The sequence below is a fragment of the Carcharodon carcharias genome, chromosome 6 (genome assembly GCF_017639515.1).
Source record: "Carcharodon carcharias isolate sCarCar2 chromosome 6, sCarCar2.pri, whole genome shotgun sequence".
Classification (NCBI taxonomy): Eukaryota; Metazoa; Chordata; class Chondrichthyes; order Lamniformes; family Lamnidae; genus Carcharodon; species Carcharodon carcharias.
The window spans coordinates 100216871-100234690 of NC_054472.1; the positions used below are offsets into that span (position 1 = coordinate 100216871).

General features: G+C 55.1%; 1 protein-coding gene across 1 annotated transcript in view; it reads right to left on the bottom strand.

The window, feature by feature from the left end:
* Positions 1 to 463: 463 nt before the first annotated feature.
* chchd7 (coiled-coil-helix-coiled-coil-helix domain containing 7) overlaps positions 464 to 17820 on the bottom strand; it is a 147358-nt gene continuing 130001 nt past the window's right edge. The window contains exons 2-4 of the mRNA XM_041188958.1: positions 4536 to 4612; positions 4356 to 4454; positions 464 to 3931 (exon numbers count right to left, since the gene is read on the bottom strand). Coding sequence (XP_041044892.1) covers positions 3827 to 3931; positions 4356 to 4454; positions 4536 to 4612 — 281 coding nt within the window. The 3' untranslated portion in view covers positions 464 to 3826. The remainder of the gene's footprint in view (positions 3932 to 4355; positions 4455 to 4535; positions 4613 to 17820) is intronic.

Genomic DNA, 17820 nt, shown 5'->3' on the forward strand with positions numbered 1-17820 from the left:
AGCTTCAGAGTCGGTACCATACCATGTGGCAGCCAAGCTCGTTGTAAGAAAAAAAAAAACTAACTAACTGGAAAATTTGAAAACCTCAGCCAAAGCCAGGAATTCACTGTAAAACACTCAAAAATCCTCAAGTATCACAGGGAATATCCAGAATAGTTGATTGAGTAAATCACTGTAAAAACTAAAGACAAAGAGGTCAGGACCGCCACTGCTGCAGGAGTCTGCCAAAACACAATAATCACAGGAAGACTGAAAAAACGGTTACTGCGGCACCATCGTTAAGACATGCACAGCTTTTAAAGCTGTACTCTCCTGAACTTTAAAGCAACCATGCATGACAAATTAAAATTACCAGACCAATTTGGACTGATCCAAGGGCCAGACCAAACAAAATTGGGGACTTCGGCGAATAAGATTAAGATACATGATAGCTTCCGGATTCGATAAAAAGACAAAGCTGAACAAGTGAGTACACTACTTTATTCAGTAGGTCCAATAGTTGATGATATTATTGAGGGACAAGGAATAAACGAATCCTCAGAACATTTGATGAAGTTCTAAAATCATTTGATACATATTTGAATCAAAGAAGCAACAAAATTTGAGAGCATGTGAAATTCAACAAACTTTCCAACAGCCTGGGAAACCAGCCGACTCTTATAAAGAAATTATACAGATTGGCTGAAGGCTGTGACTACTGTGACCTTAAGTCAGAACTCATAAGAGACAGAATTGTCAGGGTGGCTGACAATGCCCTTCCAGACATACTATAGATCAGGGAAGATCAGACTCTAGAAAAGGCTATTCAAGTAGTCAGACAGTTTGAAATCCACCAACAGCACCAATCTATTTTAACGGGGTGAAAGTAAGCCATGGTACAGAGCAATCTTAATTGCCTGGCTAGTGAAACAATAAAGGGGGCAGACATTCTCCAGGCCAAAAAAGCAATATCCAAACAGATCACAAGACGGTGGGAGACCACGTCAGCACTGTGGAGCCAAATGACCTTACAGCCGAGAGCCACGTCTGGCAATCTCAGTGCAGTGCTTCACTGCAATTGCCTGGGATACTTCAGATAACCATGCAAAGCTAAGACACCCAGACAGGCGGAGGATCTCAAGACAACCCATGAGATTGAGGTCCCACACCATGAGACCCAACTGTGCTTCTTGGGTGAGGTCAAGGATTTTGGATTCTCTTTTGGAATGTGGTCATCTCAGTAAAGTCACATCACCAAATTCAAATTAGACAGTATTGTGGTGCTTTCAGATAAGGAACTGTGGCTGAGACACCTCTGGCTACGAATAACACACACTGCTTTTTCAGGAATCCAACTTCCAGTCATAGGCATGGTCCTAGAGCCACGAGGGTATGGCGACAAGCAGATACTTGAAGTCATATACGTAACCTGAAACCAATATTTTTCTCAAGCAGATGCCTGTGTCACCCTTAATCTTGTTAAAATGGTAGAAGGTGCCAAGTCAACCTCTGTCGTCAACTAAACGGAACTGCAAGTTCCCGAGAGGCCTGCCAGCTGCCAGTCAAGAGATTCGCGACTGGAACTTGAGCTGAATTAACCCTTAAAGTTAAGCCTTACTAAATGAGGTAATTGTGTTAACAACATACCAAGTGCATAATTACTATTGAACAACCCCTAAAAAATAATTTTATATCTATTAGATGTCAATTTTCTCCATTATAAAAAACTCTCAAATTTAAAAATGTAAAATGTGAAAAGTTCACTCTTCACAGAGCTTGTTTGGTCTATTTCTTTGCAAACGGCATAAGATTCTCTTTGGTCAGACAAGCTAAACCTTCAGATAATTACCACTGTACCTTGAATGGAAGATACTTGAGGAAAATGACTAGTAACAGAAGAATAGGCACCAACACTCAGCTCCAACAGTTGCTGTCAAACTACCTTTAAATACCAAGGCAGACACTGCAACCTCCAGACAACGCACAAAGCTGCAAAACAATGTTGGAGCAAGGAACTAGCGGTGATCAACTCACCAGAGCACACCTCAGTGATGCACAGAGAAACATGGAAAAACAGTGTCGCAACAAAAGCCAAACTGCAAGATGAGCTCACTGATGAGGAACAGCCAAACGACTGGGGGAGACACCTTCAACTCCCACAAAGATCACATAGAATAAAAACAGAGGTTCGTACCACAAATGAACAGAGTGAACACTCTCTCCGGAAGAACAATTCAAGTCAGTGGTCCCTGAGCAGAGCAAATGGGGAGCTGACAAAGATGTTCAACTCCAACGAGCAGAAAAAGTGTATCGGAAGACAACAATTAAGTGCCAGAAACAGACTACAATTCAAACTCCAAATCTTCAAAGGTCGCCCAAATCAACAGAGCCTATCACTCCACCAAATGCGATCTGGAAGAATTGTCAAGCCTCCAGATAGTCTGAATCTATAAAGTCAGAAACTTGAGGGAGGAAAAGGGGTAGCATGATTGTAATTTAAATATGTTGGGTGAAGATTTGAGGGGGGGGTGGTGTAGTATAAGGTATCTGGCATTGCAAGGGTTAATGTGAGACTGGGAAACAGTACTGCTCACAGTGTGATGTAAAGAGACACATGACCTGAGACTAAAGTCAGTTGTGGACTGAGCAGTGACCTGTGTAGAAGCAAGCATGGAGATAGCTTGGGCTACATCCTGTATATATGTGCATAGTTATATGTTATCAATAAACAGTTACTGTTCAACCATACAAGACTCAAACTCTGTGAGACTGACTGAACAAACATACAACAAACAATAATAACAACTATGAAACTGCATATGTGCAATTCAACACAGAAATCCTGAAGATGTCCAGCGATTCCCTGCTCCTCCACAGGGTATGCTGAAGTCCCCACAGACAGAAATCTTTGTAAATGACTTAAATTGACACAAACTTTCACTCTTACATCATTAGTCTCACTATAACAATCCTTAAAGTTAAGCCTTACTGAATGAGGTAATTGTGTAAACAACATACCAAGTTCATAATTACTACTGAACAACCCCTCAAAAATAATTTTAAATGTTAGATGTCAATTTTCTCCATTAAAAAAGAACTCCCATAAATTTTAAAATGTAAAATGTGAAAGTTTAAAATTCAGCTTCAACCTTAATTCCATGTGCATTTCTCCATACTTATATTGCTGCCTGTAAAACTATTACAAAGCATAATCAATTCTTTTTCTATGAGAATTCTTCCATGTGATTGGCCGGTAATGACAGCCCAGTTGCTGAACATCAGCCACCACCTTGTGTTGGCACCAAAATGAAATCAACACTGGGTATGGTGAAAACCATGTCACAGAGATCGCTAGATATTTTATGGTCAGCTTTCTGCAAGGTCAGTGAAGAGTGTCATCTCTCTGTTGCTGACTGCAAACTCCAGGGCAATAGTTTTTACATAAAACTTGAGATGGAGTATTTTTTGGCATATGCAGTGGCCTAGATTGACAAAAGTAACACACATATCTTAGTCCAAAATAGAATTCCTAGCTTCCATCACCTTTCCTGGCAGTCCATATAAGATCAATTTTTAAAGAGAATTATTTTTAAGTTATTATAATCTGCATGCTTTTAAAAATAGTGTGTTTTAGCAATTTGTTCCCATTATGCAAATCTTAAGACAGTGCTGTTAGGCATTTAATTTCTAAGAATTGGATACATATCCTTTGTGAAATATACACTCTTTTGTTATCTGATGTTACGTTTGCATTAATTTGATAAAGTTTTATTTAGATATAAAATTACATATTCTAAATTATTCAAGTGGATTCATTGACATTGATCATTTTTCAGAACCAAGAACATCAGTAGGGCTTCTCTTTGTATTCTTCCAAAATTTCTTTTCTATCATTCGCTGTTGGCATGTCAGGGCGAATGCCATTTCTTCGTCTTTGAATCATTATGTTGTTCTTCAAAAGGGGAAAAAATGTTTCAAAGTAAATAGTTATTTCTGCAAAACTTGTTTCAAGATATTACTACATAAAACTAACAGAGATACACAATAAATTTACCATAGTTGCATCCTTGGTCAATGGCTACAGATGAGTTAAACAAATCATAATTCAGAGATTGAGACTCATTGTGCCAATAGATTGCAAGTCCTGCATCACCTCTGGCAGAAGATCCTGGAAATAGCAGCATTACAAGGCGGCTGAAGAGCTTTCCATCTACATTTGTGCTGAAGACGGGATAATTAATCTTGATTGGAAAATCCAGGCTGATGTGTTATGCAATACCGTACTGAGACCAAACAACTTTGTAGCTGATTTTCTTTCTCATACATCTAAAAGATTCTTCTGATAAAATCTGAGTCAAATCTTCAGTCTCACTTACCCAGAATTTCCGACACATTTTATACCTCAGAAAATACTGGGTGCACATATCTTTGTTGTAATTATTTGCTTCTAGGCACTTCCTGGAGGCATCAGTTTCCTTTAAATAAAAATAAAGCATTTGTCAGGTCAGCGAACTAACATGGTCAAAAGGATAGCTGGAGTTAAACAATGCTCCTACCTCAAGACATGGATTCACATCTTCATCCCTTAACTTTCGCACATTTCCAGGCATTCTGAGTGATCTTTTTACAGCACCTGGTATCAGTAAAAGACGTAATATTAGCCAATCTTAGGTGACAAAGACGAAAAGCTTCTCTCTCTTTACAGCAACATTCAAAAATATATAACCTACTCTACTCTGTAAAATGTAGCAGGTAGAGATAATCTAACATTTTGCCTGTTGCATTAGGGAATTTTAAAATGAAATCCCTCCCTTTTCCATGGCCACCTGAAATAAAAAAATCCAAATTAAATAATTACTTTTGAAAATGAGTCAGTTGGGTAAAACTGCTGATCAAGATGGGGGTTGATAATGACAGGTAATGCAACATTTCACCAACAACTACTTGCATTTATTTGGATCTTAATGTAATAACATTTCCTAAGACACTTCAGAGCCCTGAGTAGGAGATACCCAAAAATTCAGTCAAAGCCGTTGGTTTCATGGTGAGTCTTAAGAGGGAGGTGAAGCAGCAGAGAGGTTTAGGGAAAGAATTTCACAGTATGGGTCATAGATAGCTGAAGGCACAGCTGCCGATGCAAGGGACAAAGGGATGCATAAGAAGCTAATTAGAGGAATGGAAAGGGGGATGGAAGATGCAGCTATATATGAGGAAGTTAGAGATAGGGATTTATTAGGCTATGATGCAATTTAAATGTGTAGACAAAGATTTAAAATTGGAGGCATTGGAAACAAATAGAGGTCAGCAAAGACAAGACAGATGGCCAAGTTGGACTTAATGCAAGCTACCAGAGACTGAATTCCTTGTTAAATTGGTTCAACAGTATGTTAACCCTATCAGATTAAAATAGTGTTTTGCAAACTTTTTGTCTGTGTACATCCAAAATCTACTGTTGCCATTTTATTAACATTCTAGGAAGTAAACACTAGTGTGCAATACTAACTAAATCAGTAACTTGTGCCACAAAGAACATGAGCATATGTGGAACCAGGAACTGTTTTACTTCCTGTCACAGGTCATGCACTATTCATGCTTTATTCTATTAGGCTGCTCAATTAATTTAATATCCTGGGCAAAGGTTCTGCAATGCAATTTCCAGCCCCAAAAGTAATTCAACCGAAAACAATTCGACTCTGTGGCTAATCTTACATTAAATTTCACCGAATACTACTTCTCAAGACCAATATTAAAAAATAAAAATTAAATCAGAACTTTGAGGTCATTAAGCCGAAATGTGAACTCTCTATGAATGCTGCCAGATCTGCTGAGTGTTTTCAGTTTTTATTTCAGATTTCCAGCGCATGCAGTTTTTTGTTCTTGTATTCATTAGCCCTGGTGTTTTTCTTTCGAGAAGCAGTTGACTGAAATGTTTAAGTGGTATTATTTAACCTTGGTCTATACAAACTGGCTGCTGCATTTGCCTGATATGACGACTTCAAAAGTAATTCCTTAGCTGTGACTTGAGGACATGAAAAGCGAATCCAAACACTGTTTAACCCCCCAACCTCCATCCTACCTTCTCCTTCTCTTTCTCTCCCCTCATCCTTCTTCTGGATCTCTGTCCTACCATCTCATCTTGTTTCTCAGAGGTCTCTGGCCTACTTTTACTCTGCCATACCTTCTCCCTTTCTCAATATTTGAATTTTACTTTCATTTTTGCTGCCAGGTTTTTGTCTTCATTTCTCTCCTCTTTCTCATGCTCAATTCTTGTCTTCTCCACATATCTTCATTATACTTTTTCACTCTCTATCATTTCCTCTTTTGGCCCCCTCATGATTTCCCTCTCCTTTCCCTCCAGTCAATCTTGACTTTACCCTACTCCTGTTCCCCATTCCATAATTTTCCAAGACTTCGGATTATCTCCCAACCTCTCCTATTCCATCTGTCTGTACCTTCCCTAGTATCCTTCTACCTTCCTTTCTCAACCCCAATCTCTTACCTTCTCTCCAACTCCTGCTCCATTGCCTCTTCCTTTCTGCCTATGGCACTCTGCCACGCCCTCCCCCCAACAGCCCTCTATCCATGAGCCACTGCCTCCTTCCCCCATGACACTCTACCCACCACCTTATGGCTCTCCTGCCCTGCCTCCTGCCTCTCCCATGGCCCCTAGATCCTCTATCATCTCCTGCCCCTCCCTTCCCCATTATGGCCCTCTTTCCCTCTCTATCGCCCCATCCCTCCTATGGGTCTCTAAGCCTTTAGACCCCTCTATCCATGACCTTTCCACGTTCTCATCCTTGTGCCCTTCCTCCCAACCCCCTTGGTTGTTCCTGTCCCTCCCTCCGCCTCAGTAGATCCCATCCCTCCGACCCTCCTTTGATTGTTCTCCTTCTCCCATGTCAGTTACTCCCTCCCACTCCCCAGCCCCTCCATCTCCCTCCCCGTCCCAAAGCCCCCCTCTTCCCCCTCCCAAAGCCCCGCTTCTCTCTCCCTCTCTCAAACCCCATTTCTCTCTCTTCTGGCCCTCACTTCCCCTCCCCGGCTCTCGTTCTCTCTTTCACCCCGCCCCCGCTCTCTTTCTCACCACCCCCCCCACCCACCCCCAGCTCTCTCATTCTCTCTCGCCCTCTCTCTCAAACCCCCCCCAACCGCGCTCTCTCGCTCAACACCACCCCCCCACTCTGGCTCTCTTGTTCTCTCTCTCATCCCCCTTTTCTCTCTCTCTCTCGCACACCCCCACCTCTCTCGCCCCTCTCAACTCCCCACTCTCTCCCTCGCCATCCTTTCAAACCCGCTTCTCTCTCCCTCTCTCAAACAACCCTTTTTCTCTATCTCAAACCCTCCTTTCTCCCTCTCTCCCCCCCCCACCCCCAGCTCTCTCGTTTTCTCTCTCGCCACACCCGCCACTCTTCCTTCTAGCTCTCTTGTTCTCAATCTCACCCCCTCCCGCTCGCCCCTCGCAACATACTCCCGCTCGCCCCTCGTAACATACTCCCGCTCGCCCCTCGTAACATACTCCCGCTCGCCCCTCGTAACATACTCCCGCTCGCCCCTCGTAACATACTCCCGCTCGCCCCTCGCAACCCCCTCCCGCTCGCCCCTCGCAACCCCCTCCCGCTCGCCCCTCGCAATCCCCTCCCGCTCGCTCCTCGCAACTCCCTCCCTCTCGCCCCTCGCAACCCTCTCTTGCTCCCTCTCTCTTTCTCACCCCACTATCTCTCCCTGTCTCTGTCACCCAATCTCTCACACCCCCCCACCCGCTCTCTCCCCCTCATCCTACTCTCTATATGGAACCCCTCGTCCTCCACCACCTCTACTCACTCGTGCCCCCTTATCTCTCGCCCACACTTTTCTCGCTCTCTCTCGCCCCCCGCCTTGCTCACTCTCTCTCATGCCCCCTCCTCCCCTCCTCTTGCCCTCCGCTCTTCTCTCTCCCTCTCCTTCCCTCCGCTCTTCTCTCTCTCCCTCCCTCCGCTCTTCCCTCTGCTCCGCTCGCCCCCTCCCTCTGCTCTTCCCTCTGCTCCGCTCGCTCCCCTCCCTCCGCTCTTCCCTCCGCTCGCTCCATCCGCTCCGCTCACTCCCTCCGCTCTTCCTTCCCTCCGCTCGCTCCCTCCGTTCTTCCCTCCGCGCCGCTCGCTCCCCTCCCTCCGCTCGCTGCCCTCCCTCCGCTCTTCCCGCACCCCTCCCTCCGCTCTTCCCTCGGCTCCGCTCACTCCCTCCGCTCCGCTCCTCCCTCCGCTCTGCTCGCTCCCTCCCTCCGCTCCTCCCTCCACTTGATCCCTCCCTCCGCTCTTCCCCTCTGCTCGCTCCCCTCCCACCGTTCTTCCCTCCGCTCCGCTCGTTCCCTCCCTCCGCTCGCTCCATCTCGCCACTCTTCCCTCCCTCCGCTCCGCTCACTCCCTCCGCTCTTACTCCGCTCCGCTCGCTCCCTCCTTCCACTCTCCCCTCCGGTCCATCCCTCCCTCCGCTCTTCCCTCCGCTCCGCTCCATCCCTCCCTCCGCATTTCCCTCCGCTCCGCTCCCACACTTCCTCCGCTCCGCTCCCTCCCTCCGCTCTGCTCCCCACTCCCCCCCTCCGCTCCCTCCCTCCACTCCGCTCTCTCCCTCCCTCCGCTCTTCCCTCCGCTCTGTCCCTCCCTCCGCTCCCTCCCTCCGCTCTTCCCTCCGCTCGCTCCGCTCTTTCCTCCCCTCCACTTGCTCCCTCCCTCCGCTCTTCCCACCGCTCCGCTTGCTCCCTCCCTCCGCTCTTCCCACCGCTCCGCTTGCTCCCTCCCTCCGCTCTTCCCACCGCTCCGCTCGCTCCCTCCCTCCGCTCTTCCCACCACTCCACTCGCTCCCTCCCTACACTCTTCCCACCGCTCCGCTCCCTACGCTCTTCCCTCCGCTCCACTCTTCCCTCTGCTCCGCTCCCTCTGCTCTTCCCTCCGCTCTGCTCCCTCCTCCCCGCTCTTCCCTCCGCCCCGCTCCATCCGCTCATCCCTACGCCGCGCTCCCTCTGCTCTTCCCTCCGCCCCGCTCCCTCCGCTCTTTTCTCTCTCTCGCCCACCGCTCTTCTCTCTCTCTCCCTCTCGCCCACCGCTCTTCTCTCTCTCTCCCTCTCGCCCTCCGCTCTTCTCTCCCTCTCGCCCTCCGCTCTTCTCTCCCTCTCGCCCTCCGCTCTTCTCTCCCTCTCGCCCTCCGCTCTTCTCTCCCTCTCGCCCTCCGCTCTTCTCTCCCTCTCGCCCTCCGCTCTTCTCTCCCTCTCGCCCTCCGCTCTTCTCTCCCTCTCGCCCTCCGCTCTTCTCTCCCTCTCGCCCTCCGCTCTTCTCTCCCTCTCGCCCTCCGCTCTTCTCTCCCTCTCGCCCTCCGCTCTTCTCTCCCTCTCGCCCTCCGCTCTTCTCTCCCTCTCGCCCTCCGCTCTTCTCTCCCTCTCGCCCTCCGCTCTTCTCTCCCTCTCGCCCTCCGCTCTTCTCTCCCTCTCGCCCTCCGCTCTTCTCTCCCTCTCGCCCTCCGCTCTTCTCTCCCTCTCGCCCTCCGCTCTTCTCTCCCTCTCGCCCTCCGCTCTTCTCTCCCTCTCGCCCTCCGCTCTTCTCTCCCTCTCGCCCTCCGCTCTTCTCTCCCTCTCGCCCTCCGCTCTTCTCTCCCTCTCGCCCTCCGCTCTTCTCTCCCTCTCGCCCTCCGCTCTTCTCTCCCTCTCGCCCTCCGCTCTTCTCTCCCTCTCGCCCTCCGCTCTTCTCTCCGCTATTCTATCTCTCTCGCCCTCGGCTCTTCTCTCTCTCTCGCCCTCCGCTCTCTTCTCTCTCTCTCGCCCTCCGCTCTCTTCTCTCTCTCTCGCCCTCCGCTCTCTTCTCTCTCTCTCGCCCTCCGCTCTCTTCTCTCTCTCTCGCCCTCCGCTCTCTTCTCTCTCTCTCTCGCCCTCCGCTCTCTTCTCTCTCTCTCTCTCTCTCGCCCTCCGCTCTCTTCTCTCTCTCTCTCTCTCTCGCCCTCCGCTCTCTTCTCTCTCTCTCGCCCTCCGCTCTCTCTCGCCGTCCGCTCTCTTCTCTCTCTCTCGCCCTCCGCTCTTCACTCGCTCTCTCTCGCCCTCCGCTCTCTCTCGCCCTCCGCTCTCTCTCGCCCTCCGCTCTCTCTCGCCCTCCGCTCTCTCTCACCCTCCGCTCTCTCTCGCCCTCCGCTCTCTTCTCTCTCTCTCGCCCTCCGCTCTCTTCTCTCTCTCTCGCCCTCCGCTCTCTTCTCTCTCTCTCGCCCTCCGCTCTCTTCTCTCTCTCTCGCCCTCCGCTCTCTTCTCTCTCTCTCGCCCTCCGCTCTCTTCTCTCTCTCTCGCCCTCCGCTCTCTTCTCTCTCTCTCGCCCTCCGCTCTCTTCTCTCTCTCTCGCCCTCCGCTCTCTTCTCTCTCTCTCGCCCTCCGCTCTCTTCTCTCTCTCTCGCCCTCCGCTCTCTTCTCTCTCTCTCGCCCTCCGCTCTCTTCTCTCTCTCTCGCCCTCCGCTCTCTTCTCTCTCTCTCGCCCTCCGCTCTCTTCTCTCTCTCTCGCCCTCCGCTCTCTTCTCTCTCTCTCGCCCTCCGCTCTCTTCTCTCTCTCTCGCCCTCCGCTCTCTTCTCTCTCTCTCGCCCTCCGCTCTCTTCTCTCTCTCTCGCCCTCCGCTCTCTTCTCTCTCTCTCGCCCTCCGCTCTCTTCTCTCTCTCTCGCCCTCCGCTCTCTTCTCTCTCTCTCGCCCTCCGCTCTCTTCTCTCTCTCTCGCCCTCCGCTCTCTTCTCTCTCTCTCGCCCTCCGCTCTCTTCTCTCTCTCTCGCCCTCCGCTCTCTTCTCTCTCTCTCTCGCCCTCCGCTCTCTTCTCTCTCTCTCTCTCTCTCTCGCCCTCCGCTCTCTTCTCTCTCTCTCTCTCTCTCTCGCCCTCCGCTCTCTTCTCTCTCTCTCTCTCTCTCTCGCCCTCCGCTCTCTTCTCTCTCTCTCTCTCTCGCCCTCCGCTCTCTTCTCTCTCTCTCTCTCTCGCCCTCCGCTCTCTTCTCTCTCTCTCTCTCTCGCCCTCCGCTCTCTTCTCTCTCTCTCTCTCTCGCCCTCCGCTCTCTTCTCTCTCTCTCTCTCTCGCCCTCCGCTCTCTTCTCTCTCTCTCTCTCTCGCCCTCCTCTCTCTCTCTCGCCCTCCTCTCTCTCTCACGCCCTCCTCTCTCTCTCACGCCCTCCTCTCTCTCTCACGCCCTCCTCTCTCTCTCACGCCCTCCTCTCTCTCTCACGCCCTCCTCTCTCTCTCACGCCCTCCTCTCTCTCTCACGCCCTCCTCTCTCTCTCACGCCCTCCTCTCTCTCTCACGCCCTCCTCTCTCTCTCACGCCCTCCTCTCTCTCACGCCCTCCTCTCTCTCTCACGCCCTCCTCTCTCTCTCACGCCCTCCTCTCTCTCTCACGCCCTCCTCTCTCTCTCTCACGCCCTCCTCTCTCTCTCACACGCCCTCCTCTCTCTCTCACACGCCCTCCTCTCTCTCTCACACGCCCTCCTCTCTCGCTCATGCCCTCCTCTCTCTCACGCCCTCCTCTCTCTCACGCCCTCCTCTCTCTCACGCCCTCCTCTCTCTCACGCCCTCCTCTCTCTCACGCCCTCCTCTCTTTCTCACGCCCTCCTCTCTTTCTCACGCCCTCCTCTCTCTCTCACGCCCTCCTCTCTCTCTCACGCCCTCCTCTCTCTCTCACGCCCTCCTCTCTCTCTCACGCCCTCCTCTCTCTCTCTCGCCCTCCTCTCTCTCTCTCTCGCCCTCCTCTCTCTCTCTCTCGCCCTCCTCTCTCTCTCTCTCGCCCTCCTCTCTCTCTCTCTCGCCCTCCTCTCTCTCTCTCTCGCCCTCCTCTCTCTCTCTCTCGCCCTCCTCTCTCTCTCTCACCCTCCTCTCTCTCTCTCTCGCCCTCCTCTCTCTCGCCCTCCTCTCTCTCTCTCGCCCTCCTCTCTCTCTCTCGCCCTCCGCCCTCCTCTCTCTCGCCCTCCGCCCTCCTCTCTCTTTCTCGCCCTCCGCCCTCCTCTCTTTCTCGCCCTCCGCCCTCCTCTCTCTTTCTCGCCCTCCGCCCTCCTCTCTCTTTCTCGCCCTCCGCCCTCCTCTCTCTCTCGCGCCCTCCGCTCCTCTCTCTCTCGCGCCCTCCGCTCCTCTCTCTCTCGCGCCCTCCGCTCCTCTCTCTCTCGCGCCCTCCGCTCCTCTCTCTCTCGCGCCCTCCGCTCCTCTCTCTCTCGCGCCCTCCGCTCCTCTCTCTCTCGCGCCCTCCGCTCCTCTCTCTCTCGCGCCCTCCGCTCCTCTCTCTCTCGCGCCCTCCGCTCCTCTCTCTCTCGCGCCCTCCGCTCCTCTCTCTCTCGCGCCCTCCGCTCCTCTCTCTCTCGCGACCTCCGCTCCTCTCTCTCTCGTGCCATCCGCTCCTCTCTCTTTCTCGCCCTCCGCCCTCCTCTCTCTTTCTCGCCCTCCGCCCACCTCTCTCTTTCGCGCCCTCCGCCCTCCTCTCTCTTTCTCGCCCTCCGCTCTCCTCTCTCTCTCGCGCCCTCCGCTCCTCTCTCTCTCGCGCCCTCCGCTCCTCTCTCTCTCGTGCCCTCCGCTCCGCTCTCTCTCGTGCCCTCCGCTCCTCTCTCTCTCGACCTCCGCTCCTCTCTCTCTCTCGCTCTCGACCTCCGCTCCTCTCTCTCTCTCGCTCTCGACCTCCGCTCCTCTCTCTCTCTCGCTCTCGACCTCCGCTCCTCTCTCTCTCTCTCTCTCGACCTCCGCTCCTCTCTCTCTCTCGACCTCCGCTCCTCTCTCTCTCTCGACCTCCGCTCCTCTCTCTCTCTCGACCTCCGCTCCTCTCTCTCTCTCGACCTCCGCTCCTCTCTCTCTCTCGACCTCCGCTCCTCTCTCTCTCTCGACCTCCGCTCCTCTCTCTCTCTCGACCTCCGCTCCTCTCTCTCTCTCGACCTCCGCTCCTCTCTCTCTCTCGACCTCCGCTCCTCTCTCTCTCTCGACCTCCGCTCCTCTCTCTCTCTCGACCTCCGCTCCTCTCTCTCTCTCGACCTCCCTCCTCTCTCTCTCTCTCTCAACCTCTGCTCCTCTCTCTCGCACCCACCTCTCTCTCTCTCGCCCACCTCTCTCTCTCTCGCCCACCTCTCTCTCTCTCGCCCTCCGCTCTCCAATCCCTCCCTCCATCACCCTCCGCTCCTCCCTCCCGCGCCCTCCGCTCCTCCCTCCCGCGCCCTCCGCTCCTCCCTCCCTCGCCCTCCGCTCCTCCCTTGTCCTCCGCTCCTCCCTCCCTCCGCTCCTCCCTACCTCGCCCTCCCTCCCCCTCCGCTCCTCGCTCCCTCTCCATCCCTCCCCCTCCGCTCCTCCCTCCCCCTCCGCTCCTCCCTCCCCCTCCCTCCCCCTCCCTCCCTCCCTCCCTCGCCCTTCGCTCCTCCCACCCTCTCCATCCCTCCCACATCCTCAGCTCCTAACTCCCTCTCCCTGCCTCCCTCGCCCTCCGCTCTTCCCAACCTCTCCCTCCCTCCCTCGCCCTCCGCTCCTCCCTCCCTCGCCCTCCGCTCCTCCCTCCCTCCACCTCCCTCGCCCTCCCTCCACCTCCCTCGCCCTCCGCTCCGCCCACACTCTCCCTCCCTCGCCCTATGCTCCTCCCTCCCTCTCCCTCCCTCGCTCGCCCTATGCTCCCCCCACCCACTCGCCCCCCGCCCTCTCTCTCTCTCTCCCGCCCTCCGCTCTCCTCTCTCTCTCTCTCCCGCTCTGCCGCCCTCCGCTCTCCCCTCCCTCTCCCACCCTCCGCTCTCCCCTCCCTCTCCTGCCCTCGGCTCTCCCCTCTCTCTCTCGCCCTCGGCTCTCCCCTCTCTCTCTCGCCCTCCGCTCCTCCCTCCCTCGCTCCCCGCTCCTCCCTCCCTCGTCCTCCGCTCCTCCCTCCCTCCGCTCCTCCCTACCTCGCCCTCCCTCCCCCTCCGCTCCTCGCTCCATCTCCATCCCTCCCCTTCCGCTACTCCGCTCCTCCCTCCCCCTCCCTCCCTCACCTTTCGCTCCTCCCACCCTCTCCCTCCCTCCCTCATCCTCCGCTCCTAACTCCCTCTCCCTGCCTCCCTCGCCCTCCGCTCTTCCCAACCTCTCCCTCACTCCCTCGCCCTCCGCTCCTCCCTCCCTCGCCCTCCGCTCCTCCCTCCCTCGCCCTCCGCTCCTCCCTCCCTCCACCTCCCTCGCCCTCCCTCCACCTCCCTCGCCCTCCGCTCCGCCCACACTCTCCCTCCCTCGCCCTATGCTCCTCCCTCCCTCACCCTCCCTCGCTCGCCCTATGCTCCCCCCACCCTCTCGCCCACCCGCCCTCTCTCTCTCTCCCGCCCTCCGCTCTCCTCTCTCTCTCTCTCTCTCCCGCTCTCCCGCCCTCCGCTCTCCCCTCCCTCTCTCGCTGTCGGCTCTCCCCTCTCTCTCTCTCCCTCGCCCTCCTCGCTCTCTCCCTCGCCCTCCTCGCTCTCTCCCTCGCCCTCCTCGCTCTCTCCCTCGCCCTCCTCGCTCTCTCCCTCGCCCTCCTCGCTCTCTCCCTCGCCCTCCTCGCTCTCTCCCTCGCCCTCCTCGCTCTCTCCCTCGCCCTCCTCGCTCTCTCCCTCGCCCTCCTCGCTCTCTCCTTCGCCCTCCTCGCTCTCTCCCTCGCCCTCCTCGCTCTCTCCCTCGCCCTCCTCGCTCTCTCTCTCGCCCTCCTCGCTCTCTCTCGCCCTCCTCGCTCTCTCTCTCGCCCTCCTCGCTCTCTCTCTCGCCCTCCTCGCTCTCTCTCTCGCCCTCCTCGCTCTCTCTCTCGCCCTCCTCGCTCTCTCTCTCGCCCTCCTCGCTCTCTCTCTCGCCCTCCTCTCTCTCTCTCTCGCTCTCGCCCTCCTCTCTCTCTCTCTCGCCCTCTCTCTCTCTCCTGCCCTCCTCTCTCTCTCTCTCGCCCTCCTCTCTCTCTCGCCCTCCTCTCTCTCTCGCCCTCCTCTCTCTCTCGCCCTCCTCTCTCTCTCTCTCGCCCTCCTCTCTCTCTCTCTCGCCCTCCTCTCTCTCTCTCTCGCCCTCCTCTCTCTCTCTCTCGCCCTCCTCTCTCTCTCTCTCGCCCTCCTCTCTCTCTCTCTCGCCCTCCTCTCTCTCGCCCTCCTCTCTCTCTCTCTCGCCCTCCTCTCTCTCTCTCTCGCCCTCCTCTCTCTCTCCCGCCCGCCTCTCTCGCCCTCTCTCTCTCTCGCCCTCCTCTCTCTCTCTCTCGCCCTCCTGTCTCTCTCTCTCGCCCTCCTGTCTCTCTCTCTCGCCCTCCTCTCTCTCTCTCTCGCCCCTCCTCTCTCTCTCTCTCTCGCCCTCCTCTCTCTCTCTCTCTCGCCCTCCTCTCTCTCTGTCTCGCCCTCCTCTCTCTCTCTCTCTCTCTCACCCTCCTCTCTCTCTCTCTCTCACCCTCCTCTCTCTCTCTCTCTCACCCTCCTCTCTCTCTCTCTCTCACCCTCCTCTCTCTCTCTCTCTCACCCTCCTCTCTCTCTCTCTCTCACCCTCCTCTCTCTCTCTCTCGCCCTCCTCTCTCTATCTCTCGCCCTCCTCTCTCTATCTCTCGCCCTCCTCTCTCTATCTCTCGCCCTCCTCTCTCTATCTCTCGCCCTCCTCTCTCTCTCTCTCGCCCTCCTCTCTCTCTCTCTCGCCCTCCTCTCTCTCTCTCTCGCCCTCCTCTCTCTATCTCTCGCCCTCCTCTCTCTATCTCTCGCCCTCCTCTCTCTATCTCTCGCCCTCCTCTCTCTCTCTCGCCCTCCTCTCTCTCTCTCTCGCCCTCCTCTCTCTCTCTCTCGCCCTCCTCTCTCTCTCTCTCGCCCTCCTCTCTCCCTCTCTCGCCCTCCTCGCTCTCTCTCTCGCCCTCCTCGCTCTCTCTCTCGCCCTCCTCGCTCTCTCTCTCGCCCTCCTCGCTCTCTCTCTCGCGCCCTCCTCTCTCGCCCTCCTCTCTCTCTCTCTCGCCCTCCTCTCTCTCTATCTCGCCCTCCTCTCTCTCTCTCTCGCCCTCCTCTCTCTCTCTCTCGCCCTCCTCTCTCTCTCTCTCTCTCTCGCCCTCCTCTCTCTTGCCCTCGGCTCTTCTCTCTCTGTCTCTCTCTCTCTCGCCCTCCGCTTTTCTCTCTCTGTCTCTCTCTCTAACCCTCCTCTCTCTCTCCCTCGCCCTCCTCTCTCTCTCTCTCGCCCTCCTCTCTCTCTCGCCCTCCTCTCTCTCTCTCTCTCGCCCTCCTCTCTCTCTCTCTCTCGCCCTCCACTCTCGCCCTCTCTCTCTCTCTCGCCCACTTCTCTCTCTCTCGCCCTCTTCTCTCTCTCTCTCGCCCTCTTCTCTCTCTCTCGCCCTCTTCTCTCTCTCTCGCCCTCCTCTCTCTCTCTCTCGTGCTCCTCTCTCGCCCTCCTCTCTCTCTCTCTCTCTCGCCCTCCTCTCTCGCCCTCCTCTCTCTCTCACGCCCTCCTCTCTCTCTCTCTCGCCCTCCTCTCTCTCTCTCTCTCACCCTCCTCTCTCTCTCTCTCTCACCCTCCTCTCTCTCTCTCTCTCGCCCTCCTCTCTCTCTCTCTCTCGCCCTCCTCTCTCTCTCTCTCTCGCCCTCCTCTCTCTCTCGCCCTCGGCTCTTCTCTCTCTCTGTCTCTCTCTCTCTCGCCCTCCGCTCTTCTCTCTCTCTCTGTCTCTCTCTCTCGCCCTCCTCTCTCTCTCTCTCGCCCTCCTCTCTCTATCTCTCGCCCTCCTCTCTCTATCTCTCGCCCTCCTCTCTCTATCTCTCGCCCTCCTCTCTCTCTCTCGCCCTCCTCTCTCTCTCTCTCGCCCTCCTCTCTCTCTCTCTCGCCCTCCTCTCTCTCTCTCTCGCCCTCCTCTCTCTCTCTCTCGCCCTCCTCTCTCTCTCTCTCGCCCTCCTCTCTCTCTCTCTCGCCCTCCTCTCTCTCTCTCTCTCGCCCTCCTCTCTCGCCCTCCTCTCTCTCTCTCTCGCCCTCCTCTCTCTCTATCTCGCCCTCCTCTCTCTCTCTCTCGCCCTCCTCTCTCTCTCTCTCGCCCTCCTCTCTCTCTCTCTCTCTCTCGCCCTCCTCTCTCTTGCCCTCGGCTCTTCTCTCTCTGTCTCTCTCTCTCTCGCCCTCCGCTTTTCTCTCTCTGTCTCTCTCTCTAACCCTCCTCTCTCTCTCCCTCGCCCTCCTCTCTCTCTCTCTCGCCCTCCTCTCTCTCTCGCCCTCCTCTCTCTCTCTCTCGCCCTCCTCTCTCTCTCTCTCTCGCCCTCCACTCTCGCCCTCTCTCTCTCTCTCGCCCTCTTCTCTCTCTCTCGCCCTCTTCTCTCTCTCTCGCCCTCTTCTCTCTCTCTCGCCCTCTTCTCTCTCTCTCGCCCTCCTCTCTCTCTCTCTCGTGCTCCTCTCTCGCCCTCCTCTCTCTCTCTCTCTCTCGCCCTCCTCTCTCGCCCTCCTCTCTCTCTCTCTCGCCCTCCTCTCTCTCTCTCTCGCCCTCCTCTCTCTCTCTCTCGCCCTCCTCTCTCTCTCTCTCGCCCTCCTCTCTCTCTCTCTCGCCCTCCTCTCTCTCTCTCTCTCGCCCTCCTCTCTCTCTCTCTCGCCCTCCTCTCTCTCTCTCTCGCCCTCCTCTCTCTCTCTCTCGCCCTCCTCTCTCTCTCGCCCTCCTCTCTCTCTCTCTCGCCCTCCTCTCTCTCTCTCTCGCCCTCCTCTCTCTCTCTCTCGCCCTCCTCTCTCTCTCTCTCGCCCTCCTCTCTCTCTCTCTCGCCCTCCTCTCTCTCTCTCTCGCCCTCCTCTCTCTCTCTCTCGCCCTCCGCTCTCTCTCTCTCGCCCTCCGCTCTCTCTCTCTCGCCCTCCGCTCTCTCTCTCTCGCCCTCCGCTCTCTCTCTCTCGCCCTCCTCTCTCTCTCTCTCGCCCTCCGCTCTCTCTCTCTCGCCCTCCGCTCT